The sequence below is a fragment of the Vidua chalybeata genome, chromosome 4 (genome assembly GCF_026979565.1).
Source record: "Vidua chalybeata isolate OUT-0048 chromosome 4, bVidCha1 merged haplotype, whole genome shotgun sequence".
NCBI classification, from domain to species: domain Eukaryota; kingdom Metazoa; phylum Chordata; class Aves; order Passeriformes; family Viduidae; genus Vidua; species Vidua chalybeata.
In genome coordinates this window covers 69,185,370-69,203,497 of record NC_071533.1, presented here as the reverse complement: position 1 = coordinate 69,203,497, position 18,128 = coordinate 69,185,370, and the positions used below count along the sequence as shown (strand labels likewise).

Below are 18,128 nucleotides of genomic sequence, written 5' to 3'. Positions count from 1 at the left end.
GATCCAGGGACAGAAAATAGCTGTTGATGTCTTTTGTGTTTGAAGACAGGGTAAAGTTGAGGTAGACTTAATTTTTTGCTCATGCAGATTTATGGACATTGTAAAAAAAGAATGTGATCTGTGTACTCTGTGACTATCTTGACATTGTGGATGAACATCTCTGAGACATGAAAGTGACTTCAATTTCCTTGCAATTTTTTTCTCTCTGACAGAACACACTAAAAATGATAATTTTAGTGCTTTAATGCTTTCAACCATCTAGTTTTGAAAATATTTTGAATGAAGTTTTAAAACTAAAACTAAATTCTGTGAAAGAGGGTTTCTAGAGAATCTAGAGAATCTAGAATCTAGATAACCTGTTTTTTTAGACCAAAAAAACCCATATCTTTTCACTTAAACATATGTTCTCCTTATGCTTATTTATAAACATTTTCACTGAGTTATATGAGAACTCTTTTTTGCTTACAGAAGTTAGCATGTGCTAGTTCTTGATAGAGGAAAAAGTGTCTGTGGAAAGAAATTACTGGAAAACAGGTTTTTTAGACAAACTAGAATTTCTATTCATCCTGAAAGGTGAAGTGGGGCATGTGGGCAGTCCTGCTTAATGGGAGGCTCTGCACTTTTGAAAGAACCTGTATGTACAATAAACATATTCTCTTTTTTCCAATAATATCTGTGATGAGGTGCTCTGCAACTTGCTTTTTGTCTGGCTAGTGGCTCATGCCTGGGCTGAAAGCTTTCAGCACAAAGATTTGAAGTCTTCTATTCAGCAAATCACTGGAGCCATGGCCTGAAAACTCTTACCTTGTTAATAAAAAATATTCCTTTTCTATTTTGAATTGCTTGTTATGTATGGAAGCGACTTCAATTGTTATCCATGTTTGCAATGCTCCTCCTGAGAAATCTGGGCCTCTAAATGCCATTCCATGCAAATACTCTAATGCTGGCTCTTTCAGACTTTTTTTCCATCCATTAATTATCTTTCAGCTCTCTGAGAATTGAGTTGCAGAAAGACATCAAAATTCCTATTCCCAAATGATTTAGAACACTTCTGATGAAAAAGCAGATGTTGCAGAGCATCTCCAAGAGTTGCTATAGAGAAGAGTAGGGTCAGGGGTTCCCAAAACCAGGAGTGAGGCTGCTGCAGCTCCATGGCCCCAGTTTGAAGCAGGAACGAGACTGACCCTGTATTTCCAGTGGGCACATGCACACAAGCATATAATGTGCTCATATAATATGCATCTATATAATTTATTTATGGCTGACCACACACATCAGCCTCTCAGCACTCGCTCTTCTATGGTTCTGTGAGACACTGGAACTGTCTGCTCAAAGAGGTGGTAGATGTTCCATCACTGGAAATATTCAAGGTCAGGTTGGATGGGGCTCTGAGCGACCTGGTCTAGTTAAGATGTCCCTGCTCATTGCAAGGGATGGACTAGGTAACTTTCAAAATCCCTTCTAACCCAAACTATTTTATCTTTTTCTGTGAAACAAATGCAACAGCACCAATGTCTTGTCCTGCTCCACTCTGTTCCTGGTCAGGATTGATCCTTAAGGAGAAAACTAAAAGTGGAGGAAAAATGAAATGCATATAGGACATGGCAGGGGGGTTGGAACTAGATAGTCCTTTAAGGTCCCTTCCAACCCAAACCATTCCATGATTTTATGACTTTCTGTACACATTAGGTTTAGGCTTTTTGGGAGAACTGCTGATGATACTGGTTCTTGATAATGCCAACTGGCTGTCCAAGGATCTTCATTTCTTCTCTATTCTCTGCACCATTTCCAAGAGATTTATTTCTGTTTGGCCTTGGCTGGAGCTTTTCTGATATTCATTTCACTTTTCAGTGTTTTGTTTAAGCTCATGTTAGTTTAAATTTATGAAAGCGACTTCCATCTCCTGGGTATGTTTATTATACAGGGTAGTTGGTGTTTGATATATTGCCTGAACATGCCAGTTTGAGATAGATTTTGCAAAAGCAGTGATACAAGTTTGAAAAGTAATATAAATTAATACATCTGGCAATTTTTTAATACTATATTTATTTACATTGTCTTTCTTGAAGATTTTATACTATTGTGGCTTTATATCAGGATAAAATCCGAATAAAATTTCTTTAACATGACAATTTCTGACAGTTGTCAAATATAAAATTATACTCAGAAACTGAAAGATAGGAAAGTAGTGTTTCCTCTAGAAATATTTGACTTGAATATTAAAATCAAATCCTAAAACTACTGCTCGTTCTTTTACAGGAAATGTTACTGTTAGTAAAGGTTTTATTTGAGAAAGTATTGCAGAAATGCAGCGCAGTTAAAAAAAAATCCATATCAAGGGACTGTAACTAGGCCATGTTTTGCAGTAAATATTTAACTCCACCACCCCTTAGTATGCATGAAATTTCTGAATTCAGGTCAAATTTGGAGAACAGTTTCACTAGGATTTAAATTAAGAAAATTATTAAAAGAAAAAAACAAAAAGATCTTACAAATTGGAATAGGTACCACAGGCAGTTATCTTGCCCTCTTCTGTCTTGCAGCAGTAATTCCCAAACTGGATAGGCTTAATCCACAGTGAGTAATCCTCAGCAGCATTTAATGTGCAGCCTTTTCAATTAAGTTTTGAGCTAACCATGAGCAATGTTCTGCAAGGAGATTTCCTCCATGCATGAAATCTGTATTTGTGTCCCCTCTGTGCGTAATTCAATGTGGAGATTGGAGCTGAAGTCCCTGACCCCTCAGAACGGTTCTGTGAAGCTGCAGAGCACCACAGGGTGAGCATCTCAACCTCTCTTTTTGAAGCTCTTCTGATTTATGTGTTACTGAAACTTCCTCTGAGTCCCAGCTGAGTGCTGGAAATGAAATCACTGTTGATTCATTAGGCAGAAATTCTGAACTGAAATTCTTTTTCTTCAACATTAAAAAAAAATTAAAAAAGGAAATAAAAAAGGAAAAGTTTGAGTCATCTTTGAACTGGAAAATCAGTTAGTTTAGTCTGTCGGATCAAAAGTATTTGGAAGGAAATTCCTTTTAGCCTGGCACAGGAGTGACCTCAGATGACTGTATAGGTCAGTGATGGAAGTTTTGAGCAGAGCAAAGGAACTGAGAGTTTCACCAGCTGTCTGATGAAGGATAGGGAAACTGGTGGGAGATAGGAGTGGTGCAGAGACTTTGTCTGGGATATTCAAATTGGGAAGTAGCATACTGAAGAGAGAAAGAGTCAGGGAGATGAGCTTAAGGTTTGGTCCTTGCTTTGTGCTTCCTTCACTGAACAGTGAATTTTCAGTCTTTCAAAAACTAACTAGAAAATTGCAAGAATGAAAAAAAAAAAAAAAAAAGATTTGCCAACAAACTTTTACAGTAAAATTTAGTTCCGTTGAGCAAATTCTGCAAAAGAATTAAGTTTTTAGAAGTGATATTTTCTGTGTTTAGAATAGAACTGTAAATACTACTATAATTCATCTAAGATGTGAGGGTCTTGGGTTTGGATCCATGTTACCAGGATTATTTCTGCTTAGTTAAAAGCGGGAATGGCATTAAACTGAAGGAGGGCAGGTTTACATTAGATATGAGGGGAAAATCCTCCCTGTGAGGCTGGTGAGGCCCTGGCACAGGTTGCCCAGAGAAGCTGTGGGAGCGGAGGCTCTTCCTTTCATGGCGGCCTTTGCAGAAGGCGGGAGCGTCTTTTCAGAGGTGCTTGCTTACGGTTTGCAACCGTAGCCACTGCTAAAGATTTATTTCACAATTAGAAACTGTTTTGACGTGAATTTTGCAAACTCTGGCGGCAGCAAGGAAAGCCAGCAAGGTCCTGGGGTGAGGAGTGCAGACGGAGCGCTCCTTTCATCCCCGCACGCCACAGCGGCCGTGGCAGAGCCCGTAAATGGCGGGAACCAGCAGCGGGAGCGACGCAGACCCCGCACCAGGTGGAAAATTTTTGTCTGCCTCTAGAACTGCTCTGTGGGCTCCTGCCTTTCTGGTACGGGTTGCTGCCATCTTGTCTCTTTGTTCCTGGGGCCCACAGTCACCCTTTTGGAGGGGAAGGGTGTGGCGCCATCTTCCCTTTGTCCCTCAGCCGCACGGCCGCCTCAGGCGGGCGCCATCTTGGGAAGGCTAATTCCAACATTTTGGGTCTCTCTTTGTGTCCGTGAGGTTTGTGAGATGGGCAGTTTTGTGTCTAGTAGTTATTTACTGTTGTTTTTTTGCCTGTTGTTGCTCCATTTGTTAGTAAACAGTTGTTTTTTCACTTATATCTACTCATAATCTTTCCTTACTGGTGGCAGGGGATTGGTTGGAATTAAGTGGAGGTGACTCATTTTGGAGTGTCCAACTTTATAAATGGTCTTAAACCAAAACACTGCCCCATATCTGGAAGGGTTCAAGGCCGAGCTGGATGGGGCTTGGAGCAACCTGGCCTAGTGGAATGTCCCTCTGTCCATGGCAGGGGATGGAAAAAGATGAGCTGTAAGGTCTCTTCCAACCCAAACCATTCCATGGTTCTGTGATTATCCAGTGGCATTTAATGGGAAAGATACAAGCAGTCCTTGGAGCACTAAGCTCTATCTGGGAGTCTTCCTTGCTCAGTCCTTCTATTTGCCTACAGTACGTTTTGTTCTGTGTTCTTTATTTTTTGACTGCATTTTCCATGGCAGTCATCCAGCTTCAGAAGTTGTATAAAAGCTTCTTTCTCCCATACAGATTAGGCTTTAATTTTGGATATGGTTTCAGAAAGTGGTATTCGATAAGAGAAGTATTAAAAATGACAGCATGAAAATTTGAAATATACTTTCTAATATCTGAGTCCTAAAAGATGCTTAGTCAGTATATAAAAGGCTTTAATTTATTGCCTTTCCATTTACCATTTTGAACACGTCTTTTTCTGAAGTACATTTTTCACATACTACAAAGGCCAGTAATACTTTACAGAGTGAGGGAATATAAAATGTTATAATCAAATAACAGGCACTGATTTCCTCTGAGAAGTGTCAAATTATAGCATTCTGATCTCCAGCTATCTTGTTCTCTCTGTTTTAATCCCTTTGTCAGAGACAAATTCTTTTTAGACTTTAGATCTGTGAGATATTCCAGCTGCTGTTTATATATGAACAGGGGAAAAGGAGCCTTTTCTGTATCGCTGGTGGAATTTAGAATTATTTTTATATCTACTAAAAATAAAATTGTAGGCTCTCCACTGATTTTGATTTCAGATGTTTGCAAATTTCATTCAGCTGTAATTGTTCCAATTGACTTTGAGATCTGTTTTTTTTTTTTTTTTTGAGGGGGGGTTTAGTTGTAGATAAGTCAGTTGTTAACCTCTGTTCATATTATGTGATTTCTATGGTATGTGATGAAATGTATGTGTTTTTTCTTCAGAAAATATTTCACCTCTACTTCCTTTCACCTGTTTGTGGTGGAATTTATGGTTTTAAATAGTTTCTTATTTTATTTATTCAACACTTAACCTGTCTGAACAGAGAATTTGGGTGGAACTTGGGCAAAAAAGGAGAGTCTGTGACCTTTGTGAAAAGGGACAAGGGATGGGCAGCTCAGGAAAGCTACAGGGACGTTTGGAGGTCATGAAGGGAGAAAATGGCAAGGGCCAAAGCCCAGCTGGGATTGAAACCTGGCTGCTGGCACAGAAAACCAATAAAAAAGGATTCTATAAATTCATTAATGACAGGAGTAGGGTCAGTTTTGGGGACTTCATTCTGTTCCAATATCTGCCCTTCAGCTCAGAGCGCTGGGTACCTGAAGGACAACTCTTACTGTTGGAGACTGAGGTGAAGAAGGAATTTAGTACCTCAGCATTTTCCTCATCCTTTGTGACTGATTTTGCTCTGCATCCAGTAAAGGATGGACATCATGGAATCAGGGAATGGTTTGGGATGAAAGGGACCTTAAAGCTCATCTAGTTCCAACGCTCTGCCATGGCCAGGGACTCCTTTCACCAGACCAGGTTACTCAGAGCCATCTCCAGCCTTGATTCCTCTCAGCCTCCCTTCTGCCATGCCCAGCTATTTAGAAAGGACAGTCCTAGCACTCAACCATCGTTTTTTTTCTATTACCTGTAGAGGCTTAGACTAATGATCATTTCTTTCTGTTCTCATTACAAACCTAATGATAATCATGTCTTGTTTATGAGCCTTTTCCTGTGCACAACAGCAATCGGCCTTTCTGGGTGTTGATGGAGGGCTGTAGATTAATTTTATGTTTTGATCTCTGCACTGGAATGTAAATTCACACCATGAATCTCATTTATCTCATTATATCTCTGCACAGAAGCTCTTGCAATTTTTAAACATCCAAGCAATGAGTGTAGTTATATAAAGGAGCTCTTATATTAACACATAGGTGTCACTGCATGTATGTGAATTCCCACTGAAACAGGCAATAAATTCTTAGGTTACTAAAATGTTGCCAAGTCAAAATTGGTTTTGTAGTCTTCGAAAATTAATTTTTAAATTTAATTCCCAATTTTGGAAAGATAAACTTAATTTTCATGTAAGCTGAGGCTTTGAGTATGATTTTAGAATCTTTGGTTGTTTTATGGTGAAAAAATAACTGCATCGGATCTCAAATATAGGTTATTATAAACAATATGTGCAGATTATGTGAACTAACAGAAGAAATGAAATAAATTTTTAAAAAATTCTCTTGTACCTTTTATCTATTTCTCTGTATAAATCTGCAGATGCTCTCTCTGTATTTTATGTTTTCTTCTTTTTAATCTTTTTCCTGTTGTAAGTCTATACTGTAGATTTTCCCTGTGCTGATGACTCTCCCATGTCTGCTTTTCTCCTTTCTCATCCTCTCTCATACTGGAGTATCTTTCTAAATTTTTGTATTGAAATTTTTCCTGTTATTTTTCTTTCTTGGCTGCAAACCCCTCAGCTGTCCAACATTAATGTGCCAGTCCTCTTAATCCCAGCTGGGGTTGTGGGAGGGTTTTTTTTTTTACTTTTATCCATGTTTGTTCCCCAGATTAAGCAGTGCTCCCTGCTTCTCTTACTGCTTCTGTCAAGATATTCAGGTAGGATCTAAGTGTAAGGAAAAGGATAAATTAGCAGGAATACAAAAGTGACCCTCAAAATGAATAGGGAGCTGATTATCCACCAGACTGATCAATCTCATAATCAAACCTTCCCCCTCCTCACAGTGCTTCCCATGTGCTGGCATTATCAACTTGCTGCTCCCTCTTTTTCACAGTTCACTGGGATTTTTAGATGAATTTTGTTATGAAAATGCTTCTTGCTGGAAAATATCAACCCTTTGAACTGAAGCTTATCCCCAAAAATATCAATTTCAAATAATCTCTTTATTGGATATTTTTTATATGATAAGTAGAGAGTGATGGAACTGATTCTAATTATGATTTTGAACTTAGTTCATGGTGCCTTGGGCACAGATAGAATCTGCCCTTGAAGTTGCTTTCCTGTACAGTATTTGTGAGGCTCTTCAAGCCCCAGAATGAAAATAATATCCAGAATGGTGGAATCTGTGTGCCTAATGCTGAATGCCACAGTTGTCTTCTTGGAGTGCTTCCTTTTCCGTGAATTTTGGGTGCTTTTCAAATGTTGCTCCTTTCTATACCTTTCTGTAACTGGAGGGCATTGCTCTGATACGTTAAATTCATTAATGAAAGTTCTATTTAAATTAATAAGTTGTTACACAGAAACCCATTAAATGATTAAACTTAAGATGTTAATCACTAGGACTTACAGATTTTTCTTTGTCAGTTCCATTCATTTTAGTCCTTTTTTGCAATAATGATTTTAATAAATGTACCATGCACAGTTCACCAGAAAGGCAGCAAATTTTCCTGACATTTTCCACTGTAGTTTCTTGTTTAGCTGATGAACTCTTCTACTCATTTTGAATGTGCTTCTTGATGCAACCTTGCAGCATTTGGATAAAGAAGAAGATACTTATTTTAAATTAGAGATTTCAAATTTTTAGTATGAACATAGAAGTTGTGGGAAAATTGGTAGTTGAACTACTAGCTGATAGGACAAGGGAGAAGAAATTTCAGCTTAGAGTAGATGTAGATGGGATATTGGGAAAAAATTGTTCTCTGTGAGGGTGAGGAGGCCCTGGCACAGGTTGCCCAGAGAAGCTGTGGCTGCCCCTGGATCCCTGGAAGTGCCCAAGGCCAGGTTGGATACTGGGGCTTGGAGCAACCTGGGACAGTGGGAGATGTCCCTGCCCATGGCAGGAGGTGGGACAAGATGGTCTTTGATGTCCCTTCCATCCCAGACCTTTCTGTGATTCCATGTTTCTGTCAAACATTGTGGTTCAGCAGCATGATTTTTGCCAGGATACAAATAAAGCCACATTATAATTCAGTTGAGCTTGAGTTTTTAAATTTGCCTCTGTATTTATTGATATCTCAAGAGGTCCAATGTGTTTTCGTGTTCCCAGACACGGTGCTGTGCATCTAAAATATTCATGTTGATGTTCCCTGAACTCTCCTGTTCAGTGAAGGCAGATCAGTTTAGTGTGCCCCTGAAGGATGTTAATCCTTGGAGTAACTGAGTTACAGACAAAGAGGGATTAGAGATGCTAATGTATCCTCACATCCCAAACAATTTAATTTTGAATTGAAATTTAATTGGTGTTTTATTGTACTTAAGTGTATCAGTGATGTTTCAAATGCACTATTAATCTGAGTATTAATTAGACAATTTCTTCCTAAAACATAACATTCATGGATAAATTGTCTTACATTGTCATAGATATTGGCTAAATATCTTAAAAGTTCTGTATTCTTGCTATTTTCAGTCCCTCAGGAAAGAAGCAATTGGGTTAATTAAAATTACATATTTTAATGGTCCATGAAGTGAATGATGTGGTGTGTTCTTGGATCTAAGAGAGAACATTGAATCTAAAATACCTACTAGATTGAAGGATATCCATTGTGCTTTAAAATGCAGAGTGATTCATCTTCCATCACTCTGTCTAAATATCAAATGTAAAGTGAGTCAAATGTAAGTGAACTGGAATGTCTGTACAATCAGTTCCAGAGAGACACAGCTCCAGGAGCTGAAATGTGACAGGAAAAGATCAGGCTTGATCAGAGATTGCCTTTTCTGGCCTTGAAATCCATTAAAACAATGAGAACAGTGGTCATCCTCCCACAGATGGAGAACAAAGTCCCAGCTGAAAGTGGAAGAGGAGATGAGTTTAGGGGACATAGCAGTAAAGATTTAGGAAAAAGGCTTTAAGGAAAGGGAAGACTAAACAGCCATTTGTGTGAAGCTTTTAGAATTCTGAATAGAATTTTTGATGCATGTTTGTATTTAGTAAGTGTGTAGGACAAAAATGGTCTACAAATTGCTTCCCACATTGATAATGTCAAACAGAGGTTAATACTGAAATGAACATGTTATGGAGACTGGATTTTAAAGTACTGTAAACAAAATACGATGTTTTAAGAGATGTGGTAAATAATCAATGTGATTAATAAGCTAGGAGGAATACAGACAGTGAGAAACCAACCAACCAGGACCAGATTAAGGTCATTATTCCTAAAATTTGACTGTTCAGATATATACTGGTATGGAAAGTGAGTGATCCTACTCTATTTGGTGAATTTCTAGTCAAATCCAAGGGGGATAAAATTGTAGATCTTGGCATCCTGAAGGGTTTTCTTCTTCTTAACAAGACAACATCCATGATGAAAGGATTAAAATCCTGCTTATGTAATTTAAATATACCTAATTAACAATTACGGGTTGTTCAAATCTATCATATCATCAATTAGTATAATCCTCACTCTTTTATATGGAATCTGCTACTCAGTTTGGGTCTATATATTATTATAATTTAGGATAGCTTCATAACAGTGCTTTTGCTCTAATTATTAGGAGAGCACTCTAAAATACTTCCATTATGTCATAGATCAGTTGGTCTGTCTTTTTAATCTTGGACATGCAGAACAAAAGGAAAAATCTGAAAGAAATGGATTAATTAGACTGTAGCTGTATTAACTTCTTCCATTTGGGAACTGCTCAGGAGTGGTGCATCCAATCAATTTGTCATTGTTCTGGTAATTATTTCCAGGTGTTTGGTGTATTGTCAGCATCCCCTACTGATTACACCTGTTCTCTAGATTGCTACTCTGTGCCCATCCTCTGTCTCTTAAATAAATACTTCAAGGCTTTGGAAAAAATGACATTTCCTCTATCTATTAACCACTGAAAGTCTTGGTTCAATCCTTTCCTTACAGGTAGGTGTTTTACCTTAAGTCTGCTCATGAAATTCCAGTAGCTTTTATTGGTGATCTTTGCGATCATCTGTTGATAGATTTTTGCAGTTGTTAAGCTCTGGGGACATGGTAGGATTGTTGGAGTGTCCTGTGTAGGGCCAGGAGCTGGACTCAGTGATCCCTACAGTTCCAACCCAGGATATTCTGGGATTCCATGAGTATTTCTCATAGCTGCAAATGGTCCTAGAAACCTGCAGTTCTTATCATTTGTACTCCAGAAGCAGAATTGTTTCATGGGGCTGGTGTAATGATTCTAGAAGTGGATATTGTGTACAATTAGAAGGGACTGAAGCAGTGCCTTTAGTCTGTTAGGACTCCTCACAAAAATTCACAAAGCCAAAAAGGGACGATAGGGACAAGAGTGGAAGAAGCACACAGTGAAACTGAAGGACAAATGGGTCATGAGAAGAAATGGATTTGAATTATCTACAAGTACAGGCAGTATGGCATTAAAGTGTCTCTAATGAAAAGAACCTGTCAGATTCTGGAGTTCATTTTGGGGTGAGTTTCCCACTTCACATAGGATTAATTGGGGTTAAATGTCTGAGCTGTTTCTAAGATGGAAGCTTGGTAAGTTTATGAGTGTAGCTATTATCATATTAAGATCATTATTAATTATCTTATCACTTGACTGATTGCAGTGGCAAGGAAGCAGACCTGATGGCTTCAGATGTCTGTGTTTCTTTTGTCAACCCAATTTGCACTGAAAGTAATTTACTATAGATTACAGAACAACTTGAAATGCATTTGGAAAGAAGTGGATAACTAAATATAGGGTTGACTTTTTCCAGATAAAAAAAGTTTATATACTTTGTGGAAGAATAAAACCACAAGGCTGAGAGCTGACCTAAAGCTAACCTGAGCTTGTGTTCCGCTCCCAGGAGAGACGATGCGGATCGCCTCGTCGGAGTTCGCGGACGACCCCTGCTCCTCGGTGAAGAGGGGCACCATGGTGCGCGCCGCCCGGGCCCTGCTCTCGGCCGTCACTCGCCTGCTCATCCTGGCTGACATGGCTGATGTCATGAGGCTCCTCTCACACCTCAAAATCGTAGGCTTCTTTCACCTTCTCTGTTGGGTTTGTGTGCTTTGTGCATGGAAAAAAGGGATAAATCAGTTGGGAAGGTGACTGTCCACAGTCCTTGCTCTCCACTTGGTTCTCTTAAAGCTGATCAGCAGTGGGAGTTAACACATTTCTGCATTAGTCTCATTCATTTCCTAATTCTGCAGAAATTAATATTTGAACACTTAAAGCAAAATTTGTGAGCTATCTTCAGTGACTGGACTAATACTGCTGTTAAAAAGCTCTCTGACCTGAACTGAAGCATTTGCTCCCCTCACATCCTATCCCACTTGCTTTCCCAGTATTTTTGTTTTCTGGCACAGTTTAAGTACTATAGTTGTCTACTCTTCTTTTTTTTTCTCTTTGTGACTTCTGAATATATCTAAAGATTGAATGTTTAATTTGGAGAGAGACAATAGTACAACTGTCTAATCAAACAATAAAGAGGAATTAAAGATTACCAGATAGTTTGGACAGATCTATATTCACTTTTGACAACCACAATTCACATTTTTATACAGGAGTATTTAAAAGATTTTCAGTTGAAACTAAGAAGTACATTTTTCCACCCTCCCTAGCTGTTGCAATGTTACATTTTTACTGCAGAAACAAATAATCAAAAACCTTTGAAACAAAATAAGATTGTGCAGAAAATCATATACAGTATATTTAAAGCCTGCAGAGTGTGTGTGTGAGTTTAACAGAAGAGATGGAGAGTTGCTTCTTTTTAGCAACTGTTCAAAAAGTATTTCCCTTTCTTTTTCTTTTTTTTTTTTTTTTTTTAATTTGTCTTTTTGACAGTGTAACTGTACAACAATCTCGTGTTCTGGAAAAACAGTGAGAACCCTTCAACTTGACAACTGTGCAGATAACCTAAATAGCTGGAAAACAGTTTTCATAAGGAAAGAGGGCGATTTTTCAGCACAGGTTCTAGTGAGCTCTGCTTTAATGAATAAAATGCTGCTCTCAGAATTGTCAGCACATGGCTCTGGTTATGTGCAGTGTAAGCAGTGTTTCTCTCCAATATGCTTTTAATTTTTCCTCTCTATAGTGCTCCATGTAACTGTAATTCAAATTGTCTTTTCCTAGCAAGGCCACCACTTGAATATCATGAACAACAGGTTTTTTTCTGAACATTATGATGAAAATTTGTATTCAAGCTCTTTCATGGGCAATGAGAAATTCTGTTTTCCCATTTGCAGCAGAGTACTCTGTTATGTAAAATACAAATGTCCAGTGCTGGTTTGTAAGTGGCTGCATTTACTGGCACAGTTTGCACCCCAGATTTGCAAGGGCCATGTCTGGCAGTGTGGTTTGTAATCTCTGCATTTATCTAATGGTATTACAAGTGTGGTTTCAGAAGTTGGTGATCTCTGGTTCTTTGCAGAAAAATTCAACATAAGGACCTTAACTGTCACTTTTAATTCATGTTAAAAAGGGTAATTTATTTCTGAGGATTGAACGTGTAAATATCCTTATTTTACCACTTTACAATGCTAACTGCTTTTAGACAAATGAATTACTAGTGGGAAAAGTGGTTATACTATACAAAATTGACAGAGGAACAGCTCTTCTATTGACTCAAAGGTAACCTTCAAAGACTTGTGTAAGTTACCCATAAAATTAATGAACTAAAATCATTCTGCATGTCAGAGTAATGAAGCCTGATTTATGCTGAATTGTGCTGTAATCAGTTTTCTTTGAAAGCATGTCAAAGGCTTCTCAGGAAATGGTGCATTTTAATTAGTGTTTTAGAGGGAATATATACAGGTGTTTTCTGGAAAGACTCTTGGTCATTGCATTCAGGTTATATTTTTGCACTGCTAAAATTAGAAATAGTGGTTATTGCAGAAGCTTTTTTAACACATTAAAAAACCATGTACCATTATAATATGTGGTCATGCACACAGAGAATTATAGATTTATTGTAATTAACTCCAGGCTAGTTAATCAGAGGAACAGATCAGTTGAGAGTTTTCTCAAGGATGGAGAACTTGCCCCAGTATGAATTTGTAAGAAAGAAATTGTAATAATAAAAATATCATTAAAAAGGAGCTTGTGCTCCTGTTCTTTCTAGTATTTCTCATAACTGATTTCTTCATTTTGGAATCTGTGGTCTTGAGCCCTGAATGACACGATAGAGTACGATCAGCATCCCCTGAAATCTGATTATCAGAGTGGAATCTCTGACAAATTTTTCAGGAATTCTATTTAATATGGAGCAGGATTTAGAAAAATGTGTATCAGTTTGTCATGCCTGCGCTTGGCATTGCAAGCAATAAAGATAAAACTTTCAGGTATTTTAATGTAAATGTTTCTTGATTAAAAAGGAAAATGTGGATATTTTGCAAGAAGTTCTGCAAGAGCAAATTATTTAATACAAGGATCATTTTGCAATTTGTGTTAATGGTAAGGCAGTCAGTTCATTTTTTAAAAACTCTGTTCTCCTTAAGAGTAAAAAGAAGAGGTGATTTAGATTCTGAATAAGCTTGTAGCTTGTGAATCCGTATAACTTGGTTTATAATTTCCAACGTAACAGCTATGAATTTATGTTCCTGAATTATGCATTTTCCAATAGAAATGTATGAGTTTGCTACTCTACTGCCCTGCAATTTGTAAATCTGCAGTGAGTAGGTAAGAGCTCAAAATGAAAATATACTCTCTCAGTGGTAGGAAAACAGAGCAACTCAAGCAATAAAAAGATGGGTTCTGCACATAATTGTGCCTTTCTAAACTATTAGACACCAGCTACTGCTGAATTTATCAATTCCCAGCAGTGTCTGGAGAGCTGCAAACCCCTGCTTGTCTCCATGCCAATAAGCCCTTGCCTTTTGAGGGGAAAATTTGTCATGCATGTTCTTATGAACTGCAGCTTTTAGCTGAACAATAGCTTTTATCAAGAAGGATCAGTAGCATCTTTTCAGTTCTCAGTGTTTTTGCTTGGAATTGCATTTTTATCTTGTGAGGCAGAGAAGTACAACTTTGAATTCCTATCTAGTCACAGTAATGCTTCCTTTACTTATTGCATGAAAAGAGCATTTTATCCCTTTAGATATTTTTCTTGCTTTGCAAAAGGTAAAGGTTCACAATACATTTGGTGGATCAACTTGTTGGTATAACTGGAGTTTTATATTTTTGTCTGTTAGCTACAGCATCACTGCAAAAAAGCTGGTGTGGGTTTTTAGGTAATTCTTTTCTCAGTGTTAAGTAACTAAAGAAAGAAAGCTCAGAGCTGAGAAAAAAAGAAATAATACAAATATTCTGGGTTGAAGCTATAATTTGTTTCACAAAGAGTGTTTTGGATTTATCAGGGCAAATTTAAACCTTAATGGTAAGTTTGAATTTCCTTTTTAAATATTTCTTGTCCAGAAGGGAAAGCTTTATTTGTTTTCCCAGAAAGCCTGTACCACACATTAAGAACATACTCATGTATTTTCTTTTGAACCCTTCAGATATTAAATATTTCATCTGATAAGTGTGGGCAGGGAAATTAAAACAGTGATATCTTTAACATTAGCTTTACATGATCCCAAAACACAGTAAATGGACAGTAATGCAGAGTGACAGCTGCTCTATTAAAAACCTAATTAAAGTTCATGGGACTCTCATAAAGCTTCTGTACTGTGATGGATGTGAAACCTAAATTGGGTCCATGTAAGACAGAATTGGGTGGAACAGTCACAGAGTGGTTTTTCAAAGATTGGATTAAAATGCTGACAGAGCTGATTTATTGTGTTGTAGGTAGAGGAGGCACTAGAAGCTGTGAAAAATGCAACAAATGAGCAAGATTTAGCCAATCGTTTTAAGGAATTTGGGAAGGAAATGGTTAAACTGAACTATGTCGCTGCGAGGAGACAACAGGTGAGTACAGGAGTGGTTGGAAAAGTCCATCTTCATTCTAAAGTTCTCCTGTTTTATGTCCAAGACTGGTTTAAAATGTACATTGAACCATTAGGTGCTATGTCATGGCCTATAATTTAATCACACTGATTATTTTTGAATGTGATGAAGTGTTTCAGAAGTGCCATTTCTTTAAGAGTACCTTCCGAGGCCTCAATTAATAACAGATTGAAGGGTGAAAAGGGAAATGATTCAGGAGGTTAAGGATAGTTTTAATTTGATGATTATTCCCATTTCATTCTAACCTATGCAGATTTCAGGTCACTCAGCTGGTAAAGCACGAGCTCTTTGCTAGTTCAGTATAATTCAAGTTCAGGAAGAACAGAAATCTACTTTGTGCTTAAAATGATTATTAATAATTTTCAGATTTAAAAAAAAAAATTCATTTATCCATTTATTCATTGCTAAGGCAGCTGAAAAAGAGATCAGAAATTCACGATAACGTTTATTCAAGGCTGGTCATTGTACAGGTTTGCAATAAAGATAGCTTTTCCCTGAACCCTGCTCTTTTCAAGACACTGTAGAGTTGTATAAGGTCTCTCCAACTTCAATTATATTTGAATACCACCAATAATTCAAGGATGTGCCGTCTTTGTACTGCATTGAACACTGGATTTGGAAAGCTGTCTTTCCATATTCATCCACCTATTTACCTTATTTTCTGAATTGCAGTAATGACAGTTTTCTTCTGAATCATGATTGTGGAGCATTTTGAGAGTTATACTAAAATTGAATCATTGAATATCTCAAGTTGGAAGAGACCTGTAAGGATCATCAAGCTCAACTCCCTGCTCCTTGCAGGACTACAGAAAGCAAACCATCTGACTAAGGCAAATAAATTAAAATGTAGAATCTAGGCACTATGTGGAGAATGCTCTCTGTACATTCAGACACTTCCCCTGTGGAAATGGAGCTGCAAGTATGGGAAAAAGAGGAAAATGTGAAAGTTAATGGATGTTTATATCTCTTAAGTTCTCATTGAAGACACAAGAATATGGCAAAAATTCTCTCTGAAGACTGTTACCTGCCAGCCATGTGTGGTTGAAATTAATCAGTGGGTAGAACCTTTAAATCCAGAATATCTGGGTCCTTTTTCAGTGTTGGTGATTGATTCCATGTGTGGACATAAATAAACTATTCAGCTCTCAAGACTGGTTTGTTCATAGCTTTAAAGTAGAAGTAATATTATTTTGTTATTTCTAATGAATATTATAAGGGCTGTCTTAATGATTGTAAGGCTTTCAAGGACAATATGATATACACTATAACTGAAAAAATCAGGTGCTAATAATAATAATATGTATTTCTGATAACATATTGTGCAGTATCTGATTCTTGTTGTCAGAGGAAATAAAAGAAAGTATCTGTCATATTCTAAATATAAAAACTCTAAATTATATGAGGAATAGAGCAAAATACAAAAGGAAGCAAAATAGAAACATTGAGAGGCATATTTATTAGGTCTTTAAGATCTAAAACCGTATGGTATTAGGTTATCGGTTGGACTGGATGATCTCAAAGGTCTTTTCCAACCTAGTTAATTCTTGAATTCTTTAATTCTATGATACTCATCTATGTAATACTTCTAGTTTGATTTTTTTAAAGGTCTACCTTATGATAATTTTATAAAATACATGGGTGTAGTAATTAGAAAGACAAAGCACTTGCTGCAACAGGAGTGTTGCACTTGCATTGCCATTATGGATCAGCAGAAGGAATCCAGTTTGGGAAAAGTAATTTTGAATGTTTTATGTACATTTTTAATGGGTTTTTGCAAAAGGGAAGTGACTCTTTGGTAAGATATTGCGAGCAGAATGTAACAGCTGTAGTGACACAGAAGGGCTTCCTTGGGCAGGAGGGGAATTCTTTCAGTGATTTGTGGTGGGTTCTGCCATGGATTCCATCTCTGCCAATCAGCATGGCGTCTGTGCCCGGATGCTCAAGGCAATGCATTCTAACACAAACCCTCTCGTTTCCAACTCTAAAAGCTGTGTGTTCTCATCCAGGAGCTGAAGGACCCTCACTGCAGGGACGAGATGGCCGCGGCCCGCGGGGCTCTGAAGAAGAACGCCACCATGTTGTACACGGCCTCGCAGGCCTTCCTGCGCCACCCCGACGTCGCGGCCACGCGGGCCAACAGGGACTACGTCTTCAAGCAAGTGCAGGAAGCAATTGCTGGCATCTCCAACGCTGCCCAGGCCACCTCGCCCACCGATGAGAACAAGGGCCACACTGGCATAGGGGAGCTCGCTGCTGCTTTGAATGAGTTTGATGTGAGTATCAGCAGGGTGTGGAGAATGAAGTGTTTCTCCACACAATCTACGGAGCTTTTAGCTAAGTTGTTCTTATACAGGACTTAAATTCCCATTTTCATTCACATCCATTTCCTCAGAGGCAAAGGGGCGACATCAATTTGTATTGGTTTTGGTGAGGAATAGTTGTTTGCTGCTAATGGACTGGAATTACAAGGAGTTATTTGTGCTCATATGCAGTGGCTGGGATAGTGAGAAAAATAAGTTCTTGTTATCCTTAGGATCCTTGACAAATCTCACTACATGGTTTTAGAAAATGCAAAGTCTGATTAATCTGGCAGTTTAGTTATGTGACCAAGATCTGGGGTTGCTTGAGTGGTAAAATCATGTTTGTCTAGCAAGTCAGGAAGACAAGACAAAAAAATTAAAATGGTGATGAAGCTCAGTGTCCTGGAAACATTAACATTCAACTTGAATCATGAATTATGTTAATCAAAGGCATGTAAAAAGCATCTTTCAAACAGAGTTGATAGCAGTCAGTTCGGCTATGGGCAAAGTGCTGCAGCCTCTGTTCCAGCAATAGATACAGTTTCGCTTAAGCAACTTTGCTGACAGCTAATTGTTTAGCTGTTAATTTCATTAGCAGTCCTGT

The 18,128-nt window shown here is 37.9% G+C and overlaps 1 protein-coding gene across 16 annotated transcripts in view; it reads left to right on the top strand.

The window, feature by feature from the left end:
* CTNNA2 (catenin alpha 2) overlaps positions 1–18,128 on the top strand; it is a 459,487-nt gene that overhangs the window by 98,015 nt on the left and 343,344 nt on the right. For 13 of the 16 annotated variants that reach the window (XR_008430399.1, XR_008430402.1, XR_008430400.1 and 10 more), the window contains exons 4-6: positions 11,146–11,312; positions 15,066–15,185; positions 17,231–17,497. Coding sequence is in view for 8 of the 16 variants with exons in the window: in XM_053940057.1 (XP_053796032.1) it covers positions 11,146–11,312; positions 15,066–15,185; positions 17,231–17,497 (554 nt within the window). In the remaining 8 variants the exon portion in view is untranslated. Of the gene's footprint in view, positions 1–3,857; positions 3,980–4,070; positions 4,153–11,145; positions 11,313–15,065; positions 15,186–17,230; positions 17,498–18,128 lie in introns of those variants that run through there. The other 3 variants (XM_053940058.1, XM_053940063.1, XM_053940062.1) reach the window with 3 other exon arrangements.